This window comes from Nicotiana tomentosiformis, chromosome 5, assembly GCF_000390325.3.
Source record: "Nicotiana tomentosiformis chromosome 5, ASM39032v3, whole genome shotgun sequence".
In the NCBI taxonomy this organism is placed as follows: Eukaryota; Viridiplantae; Streptophyta; class Magnoliopsida; order Solanales; family Solanaceae; genus Nicotiana; species Nicotiana tomentosiformis.
In genome coordinates, this window is record NC_090816.1 from 86120918 (window position 1) to 86130563 (window position 9646).

Sequence of the window (9646 nt, forward strand, 5' to 3'; positions counted from 1 at the left end):
TTCAATTCCCTTATTAAAAGTTCTGGCTCTGGCACTCGATATGAACAATGAGAAATTATATAGCTGAACCAAATTGTTTGGGATTGAGACATATAATCGTAGTAGTATATATATCAATAAATGTTATGTTAGGTGGTTTGGTTTATAATTCCCTTTAAATATCAGGTCGGCTAACCACATCATTAGGACTTCTAACTCCTCTTTTTCATGCTCTACAGTCTACAGAGACACACAAAAGCCATATATTTTTCTTCCAAGCATCTGAAACATATCATTCACGAGTACCTATTTAATTGTTTGAAAATGAGATGCAAGCCAACAGTAGACAAGCCAAAGCAAAAGCACAAGAAAGGACTGTGGTCTCCAGATGAAGACCAGAAGCTCAAAGACTACATTATTACGTACGGTCATGTCTGTTGGAGCTCCGTCCCCATCAATGCTGGTAAGTAGTTAGCTTAATATTTTCATAAAATGCCAGACACTTACCCCTGCTAAATTGTGTGTCAACAGTTGAATTGTGTGATCATTTTATCAAAAACTTATGGTAAGTTATTCAAGATAGCACACTTTTATTTATTTAATTATATCTTCGACACGTCCCACATAAAGGCCTAATTATTTTTCATGGGTCAAACATGTGGTGGTAATCGTGATACTTAAGTCCTGTCTGCTCTAATACCATGAGCTTTCGGATGAGATGGTCACAAAATTCATAAATGCGGTACAATAATTGTCTCTTTATTTCTTGCATAACTTAACTTGTCGACAACATTTGAGCTTACTAATTTTAAGCATGTGCAAGTAAAATAGTTCAGATATCCAGCAGTACTAAGTTAAACTTGGGCTAGATCAATGATTGCTAAGCGGTACAATGCCGCACTACTTGGGAATAGTTTTTTGTTGGGAACAAGTAGGGTGGCAGCAATAAGTCAACAAACAATTGAATTCTCTTATAACATAAAGGGATTGATTAGTTATGCTGTGCTAAACTAACCCAAAGATATTCTGATATTGTTTATTTCCAGCAAATTATGTACGGTTTTTTTCAAAAAGGTACCATAACATTAAGATTACCCATACACCTTATATATAACTATCTAATCTCTTTAACTGTTAACGTGAGACTTTGTTTCAACACCCAAAAAGAGTCAAGACCAATTCTAACCTGCATTATATGACTTGACATCTGTGGTATTCCTTCATAATATTAAGTATTGTTTTACAGGCTTGAAAAGGAACGGAAAGAGTTGCAGATTGAGGTGGATTAATTATTTAAGGCCAGGCCTAAAACTAGGGGCATTTAGCACAGAAGAGGATGAGACTATCCTGACCCTTCATAGCATGATAAGCAGCAAGTAAGAGACCATTATTTCCTTTACTCTTCTTGAATGTGAAGCAGTTAGCAGCCTTGACTGCCCTCAATTTTTATTAAAATATGAAATACAAGTACGCCAAATGATTCTTGAAAGTTGACCTAAAATGTACATAAAATACATAGATGGTAGGGAATAGATGAAAACCGCTATTAAAAAGAGGCGGAGCCAGGATTTCAACTTTATGGGTTCTAGATTTTAGAACGATGATTTCAAGTACTAATAAATGAGTTTTAAATTTAATATCCATACATATTTAATTAACTTTTTAACACAAATACACTGCTTGAGCAAAAACTATTAAGTTCGCCGAACCCGTATTCAGCCTTCTAGCTCCGCTCCTGCATAGAGGAGGTTTTTTGTAAATGAGATTAATTTCTATATATTGACAGTATAAAAAGGTTTTTGAACATCCTAAAAAAGCCTTAGGTGGATCAAGTTTAACTGGCTCAAAATACAGATTATGGGAGAGTAAGGGATTAGGGAAGGAAAATCTTGTTCACTAGACTAGCTAATAAACTTTTGGATTTAAATTTTACCTTAATTAAGAACAGATGGTAGTTATTCATTATATTGAGTATCTAACAAGGTTCGGTATAAACAGGTGGTCTCGGATAGCACAGCATTTGCCTGGGCGGACAGATAATGAGATTAAGAACCATTGGCACTCTTATCTAAAGAAGAGATTGGCCAAAAAAGCAAAAAGTGAAGGCCAGAGCCAAAATATAGATGTAGTATCTTCTTCTTCTTCTTCATTGAAGTTGACTTGGCGAAACTCTAGTTTGGACTCATTTGCACAAACAGAAGGATCATTGGCAGATACAGATCAAGATTTTTCACTGGTGGATTTCTTAAAAGAACCTCGTAAAAGCAAGTTTCGTAAAGTATTATTCGCCGAGTGGTTTTCTTTAGATCAATTTAATGTCCAGGATTTCCAGAATTCAGATCTTTCCAAGAATAATTTGTGTTACAATAGTTTAGAGTTCCAAGATGCTTTCATGATGAGTAAAGGTGCCTATGAGAATGACATAAATATTCAAGGGATTAACAATGAAACAGTAGATGATGATATGTTTCAAGCACAACTCAAGTTTGAGGATCAGTTGTCTACAAATGGATTTGAAGAATTGTTATATGGTGATTTCAACATATAGCCTGTTTGGCCTAAGCTTCTAAAATCTATTTATTTTGAGAAGTGCTTTTTTTTAAAAGTACTTTTCAAAAAAATACTTTTGGCGATAATCAATTTGTGTTTGACTAATTAATTTGAAAAATACTTTTGAGCAGTAATTAGTGTTTGACCAAACTTTTGAAAACTGTTTCTAAGTATATTTTTCTCAAAAATGCTTCTCAGAAAAGTGCTTTTGGAGAGAAGCTACATTTTTCTGCTTCTCAAAAACTGCTTCTGCTTCTCGTCAAAAGCACTTTTTTTCTTTCTAAAAATTTGGCCAAACACCTCAATTTTTTGCAAAAAGCACTTTTGGACCCAAAAAAACATTTTTGCCCAAAACAAGCTTGACCAAACAGGCTAATAAACAGTGATGTCATATACACTAGCTTGAGTTCTTTTCTACACTAGAAGAATTCGCTTTGTCAAATGGTGGTAAGTATTTGAAACTAATAAACCAGAACCATCAGTGCTTTAAGGTCCTGTTTTCTTCGTAGTGATAACAGTCTGAGTTAATCGCTAATTTGTTAGCATAAATGCCATTTTTTTCCTCCATGTTGTAATTACAGATATATTCTATCTATAATAACATGAGAAATAGGACTTGATAACCCTTGGATAGTAGGCGGAAGAAAGGAGTAGAGCAATAATATGGCAATAGAAAACATATTATGAAACTTGGAAGAGTATCGTGGTGTGCCTCTATCCCTAAGGCAACGTAATATATTACATTGTTTATGATTTGAACTTTCAAAATGATGTATTTTTAGGACGTTAAAAGGTCGAATAAATCCCTGTGTCAAGAAAAAAAAGTGTCAAGAAGTAAAGTGATAAGACAAAGCTATCCTATTACTTCATCCCTCACTTCAAGTGATCTCATCATAACTCATCTCATGTTCTTTCTTCTCTACTTCATTATCTTATGTTTTCATCTTAGTATATTTTTAACAAAAAACTTAATTTGGATAAAAGTAATAGAGCATGCATCTTAAATCAGAAAATAAAAGGTAAAAGAAAAGATATATTCTTTCTTTATATTTTTTTTAGAAAACATGTCACGACCCGGAATCCCAACCTTGGGGCCGTTATGGCGCCTAACGTCCACTTGATAGGCAAGCCAACATTAGTATACAGTTAATTATTTTAAAACTAATTAAAAAGCAATTTAATAAGAAATAACATTGTAGAGTTTTAAAAACAAATATAATAAATTCAAACGCTGACTAATCAAACCCCAGAATCTAGTGTCACAAGTACATGAGCATTCTAACAGTGCTACAACCAAAGTCTGAATAAAAGTACAACTTTTGAAAAAAAAATAGTAGAACTAGATAGGGAAGGGGACTTCAGGTGCGGACACCGTCCAGCTATACCTCAAGTCTATGTGACCAGCTAATCCGAGCAAGCCTCCACTAACTGTTGTTGGGACCAACTCCAAAAATCTGTACAAGAAGTGCAGAAGTGTAGCATGAGTACAACCGACCCCACGTACTCTGTAAGTGTCGAGCCTAATCTCGACGAGGTAATGACGAGGCTATAGCAAGCCACTCATTAAAACCTGTACGAATATAATGAAATAACATCAAAATAGAGAAAACAAGTATAACATGGAAACTAGAACAAAAATTACGCATCAGAGGGCCCAGAATAACATCAAAGCTCAATTTTCTCAATACAACCCGAATACGGAAAACAACAGCTCAAAACAATGAAATATGTCTTCTCCATCGCGGCACGCAACCCGATCCCACACAAAATTAATATAAATGAACATCTACAACCAAATACGACGTAATCTAAATAAAACGCAATAAAAGAGCTAAACAAAGAAAGTCACAAAGCGGATAAAATAGTTATATAATAGCACACAAGATCAAATAGCAAGTAATGACAATTAATAAGTAAAGACAAGGATACAAAGAATCAATTAGCAAATAAGGCATGTAACGAATAAATGCATGAATTCAACAAGTAATTGCAATTAACAATTAAAGCATTTAACAATTAATAATATGAATTAAATGAAGGAAAGAAATAATTGAAAACAATAATAAATATCCCAACACGCATGCTTAACCCGTGACTACGCATATACACTCGTCACCTTGTATATACACCATCCCCACACATAAATCAAGTAGCAATTAAACCAATCAAGTCCTAATTCCCTCAAGTCAAGATTAACCACGATACTTATCTCACTCAGTAACCAAATCAATATTAAACCACGGTTTTTCCTTTAGAATTAACCTGCGAACCATTCAAATCTAGTCAAATATAGTTCAAACAACTCAAAAAAGCTTTAGAAACTACCCACGAGTGAAAAAGATTCGAGCTTTAATAGAATTGAAAAAAGACAACAAAAGTCAACTCCGAGCTCGCTTGGTCAAAACCCGAGATTCACATCAAAAACCCGATTATCCAATCACCCTAGAGCCCGGTTATGTGACTTGTTCGAAATCTGACCTCAATTTGAGGTCTAAATCTCAATTTTGCAAAATTCATAATTTGCACCCAAAACCCCTAATTTCTACCATGAAATTCATAGATTAAAGGTTAAAATCAATGGGTGATTATGAAAATATATTAAAACTAGTTTAAAATCACTAACCAATGAAGTGGGAAGGAAAATCTCTTCAAAATCCTCTCTAGGTCGAGCTCTATCTCTAAAAAATGGTATTTTGCAAAAGAATCCCGACTTTCAGCTTTTAAATAGCTGAGCGTCAGGTGTTCTTCGCGTTCGCGAAGCACCTGACGTGTTCGTGAAAAGTAGCTTCCTAAAGGCCATCGTGTTTGCGAGGTCCTCTTCGCGTTCGCGAAGGCTTAATTCCCAGCATGCATCGTGTTCGCGAACCCTGGTCCGCATTCGTGAAGAGGAACCACTTGCCTTCCCCTAGATCTTCCCAAAGCATCGCATTCGCGAGATGACTGTCATGTTCGCGAAGGGTAAGTCCCCCATTGCTTCGCGTTCGTGACCGGCCTCTCGCGTTCGCGAAGAGCAACCAGCCCAAGTTTCCCCTTCGCGATCGCGAAGCACAAGGAACTTTAAACTAGAAAAATGCAGTTCTACAAGTTCAAAATGATCTGAAACCTATCTTAAACTCACCAGAATCCCTCGGGCTCCAAATCAAACTTGCACACAAGTGTAATAATATCATATGAACATTCTCACTACCTCAAATTATCAAAGTAACATTAAATAACAAGAATCGATCATCAAAACTCAAGATTTCAACTTGAAAATTCACTTTTCACAATTTTTCACAAAATGCGTCGAAACTCACTTGGGTCACCCCAGACCCCAACAAAATATGCGTACAAGTCCAATAATATCATATGAACCTATCAGAATCGTTAAAATACCGATCCGAGGTCGTTTACCAAGAATGTTGACCGTGATCAACTCAAGTTATTTTTAAATCCAGAAATCACATTTTCTTTAAATATTTACGTAAACACTTTCCGGAAAATAACACGAACCACAAACACAAATCAAGAAACATAAAAGAAGCTAATAGAGGCCTAGGAATACAAAAATAAGGGTTAGTACTCGAAACGACCTATTGGGTCGTTACATTCTCCACCTCTAAAAAGAACGTTCGTCGTCGAACAGAGATAGAAAAGTACCTAGACTGGTAAAAAGGTGGGGTATTTACTCCGCATACCAGACTCAGACTCCCACGTAGCTTCCTCGATTGGCTGACCTCTCTATTGCACTTTCACAGAAGGAAAACTCTTAGATCTCAACTTTCGAACCTGTCGGGCTAGAATAGCCACCGGCTCCTCCTCATAGGCCAGCTTTTCATCAAGCTTAACCATGATGAAGTCTAGAACATGCGAGCTATCCTCATGGTCGAAGCATGAAAATGTGAAATACCGATGTACCCCTGATAGGCTAGGAGGCAATGCAAGCCTGTATGCAACCTCCCCAACTCTCTCTAAGATCTCAAATGGCCCAATAAACCTCGGGCTCAACTTGCCCTTCTTTTCGAACCGCATCACACCTTTCATAGGCGACACTCGAAGGAGAACCTTCTCACCCACCATATATGCCACATCTCTAACCTTTCGGTCCGCAAAACTCTTCTATCTAGACTGGTTTGTGCGAAGTCGCTCCTGAATTATCTTAACCTTCTCTATAGCATCACAGACCAAATAAGTGCCCAACAACCTAGCCTCTCCGGGCTCAAACCAACCAATCGGCGAATGACATCGCCTCCCATATAATGCCTCATACCACTATCTAAATACTCGACTAGTAGCTATTATTGTAGGCAAACTCTGCTAGAGGTAAAAACTGACCCCATGAACCTCTGAAATCCATAACACAACCACGTAACACATCCTCCAAGATCTGAATAGTGCGCTCGGACTATCCGTCTATCTGAGGACGAAACGTTATGCTCAGCTCAGCCAGCATGCCCAACTCACGCTGCACAGCTCTCCAAAAGTGCGATGTGAACTGCGTGCCTCGGTCAGAAAAGATGAAAATGGGCATACCGTGCAGGCAGATAATCTCCTAGACATAAATCTTAGTCAACCGCTCTAAAGAATAGGAAGTCGCCATCGGAATGAAGTGTGCGGACTTAGTCAATCGGTCCACAATAACCGAGACTAGGGGTGGACGTTGGTCGGTTCGGTTCGGTTTGTTCGATTTTCGGTTTTGTATTAGGTAAACCAAAAATCAAACCAAAGTTAATTCAGTTTTATCGGTTTCTCAAAGATCGATTCGGTCGATTTTCGGCTCAATTCAGTGGTTTAGACCTGTCATACTTGGGCTTTCATCTACTGAAAATAGATCTTCATATATAACTTTTTTTCAAAGTATTACCTCTGTAAATTATATTCTTGCACATCTAGTTTGGATAATCAATATTGATAAAATTCCTCCTTAAGTTTCACACTGGAGCTTGGTATTTTTTCCATTAGAAAAGAAGTTGCTGCCTAGTTAGATTATATGCATTGATAAAGAAGGATTCCACGTAACGATATATAGCACACCTAATTACACGTTCTAAAGTAAACGAATCATCTAATTTTATTATTAAAATTTTGTGAAAAAGTTGACCTGTCTAACCACAATTAACAATTAAATAAGATAGTTAAATAGAATAGCCTTGAACATAATACATCCTTGAAGTGCCAGCAACTTAAGATCAAGTGTTTAAGTTACTTGAGTGAGACATGGCTACGTATTGGATGAATATAAACATTACTTTAATTACTAAGGCAAAGTTAGTTGAAATTGAAGTGTCAGGTAGAGAAATTGAGCGAAGTACAGTAAATGAAATCTATGGTAAAAAACTTAGTTTTTCGGTTCAACCGAAAACCGAATCATCAAAACCGATAACCGAACCGAACACCAAACTTTCAAAAAATATAAACCGCACACCGACCGAATAAACTGAAAAAATAAAATTTTTGGTTCGGCCAATTTTTTCGGTTCGGTTAGTATTATGCCCACCCCTAACCGAGACTGTGTCATATTTCTTCAAGTTCCGTGTTAAGCCTACCACAAAATCCATAGTGATGCGCTACCACTTCCACTCCGGTATCTCCAATCTCTGAGTCAATCCACCCGGTGTCCAATGTTTATACTTCACCTGTTGAAAATTCAAACACCGATATACATAAGCAACGATATCTTTCTTCATTCTTCATCACCAATAGTGTTGTTTCAAGTCATGATACATCTTCGTGACACCTGGGTGAATGGAGTAGCGCGAACTGTGAGCCTCCTCAAGGAAAAAATCTCTCAACCCATCAACATTTGGAATACAAATCGGCCCCGAAGCCGCATAACACTATCATCACCAATTAAAATCTCCTTAGCACCACCCCGCTGCACCGTGTCCTTCAATACCAACAGGTGAGGATCATCAAACTGGCGAGCCCTTATACGCTCCGAAAATGATGATTGTGCTACAACACAAGCAAGAACACGGCTGGGCTCTGAAACATACAATCTCACAAACTGATTGGCCAAAGCCTGAACAACCATGGCTAGTGACCTCTCTACTACCGGTAAATATGCCAAATGGTCCATGCTCTTAGCCTTCCTACTCAATGCATCGGCCACTATATTGGCCATCCCCGGATGATATAATATAGTGATATCATAGTATTTTAACTACTTTGGCCATCTCCGCTACTGCAAATTAAGGTCTTTCTGCTCGAACAAGTGCTAGAGACTCCGATGATCGGTATAGACCTCACAATGAACGTCGTACAAATAGTGCCTCCAAATCTTCAGCGCGTAAATAATGGCTGCCAAACCTATAGGCAGCACCAACACTGGAGCTGCAGTCAATACAGTCGTGAGCTTCTGAAAGCTCAGCTCACACTCGCCGGACCATCTGAAAAAAGTACCCCTTTGGGTCAACTTGGTCAATGGGGCTGAGATAGATGAAAGCCCCTCAACGAACCGCCGATAATAACCTGTCAAACCCAAAAAGCTTCGAATCTCTGTAGCTTAAGTAGGTCTAGGCCAGTTCTGAACTGCCTCAATCTTCTTTGGATCCACTTTAATGCCCTCCCGAAGATACAACATGGACCAAAAAGGTAACTGAGTCCAACCAGAACTCACAATTTGAAAACTTGGCATATAACGATCCTTTAAAGTCTGAAGTACGATCCGAGGATGCTGCTCGTGCTCCTCTCGACTGCAGGAGTAGACCAAAATATCATCAATGAAGACGATCACAAAAGAATCCAGATAGGGCTTGAACACCCGGTTCATCAAATCCATTATGACTGCTGGAGCATTAGTCCAGCCAAATAACATCACTAAGAACTTATAGTGACCATACCGAATCCGAAAAGCTATCTTAGGGACATCTGATACCCTAATCTTCAACTGATGGTAGTCAGATCTCAAGTAAATCTTGGAAAACACCTTGGTACCCTGAAACTGATCAAATAAGTCATCAATCCTCGACAATGGATGCTTGTTCTTGATAGTGACTTTGTTCAACTACCGATAATATATACATATCATCATTGCTCCATCCTTCTTCTTCTTCACAAACAACATCGGTACACCTCAAGGCGAGACACTAGGCCTAATGAATCCTTTATCAAGCAAATCATATAGCTGCTCCTTCAA

The 9646-nt window shown here is 37.8% G+C and overlaps 2 protein-coding genes across 2 annotated transcripts; one reads left to right on the forward strand and one right to left on the reverse strand.

Annotated features, from left to right (window-relative positions):
• Positions 1 to 209: 209 nt before the first annotated feature.
• Positions 210 to 3220, forward strand: LOC104086860 (transcription factor LAF1). The gene is made up of 3 exons (XM_033653577.2): positions 210 to 442; positions 1226 to 1355; positions 1978 to 3220. The coding sequence occupies exons 1-3, from the start codon at positions 304 to 306 to the stop codon at positions 2525 to 2527; spliced, it is 819 nt and encodes a 272-aa protein (XP_033509468.1). The 5' UTR covers positions 210 to 303; the 3' UTR covers positions 2528 to 3220.
• A 5076-nt stretch (positions 3221 to 8296) lies between these two features.
• LOC138892716 (uncharacterized) lies at positions 8297 to 8632 on the reverse strand. The gene has a single exon (XM_070176452.1). It carries the CDS (start codon positions 8630 to 8632, stop codon positions 8297 to 8299), a length of 336 nt encoding a protein of 111 aa, XP_070032553.1.
• Between the last annotated feature and the right edge of the window lie 1014 nt (positions 8633 to 9646).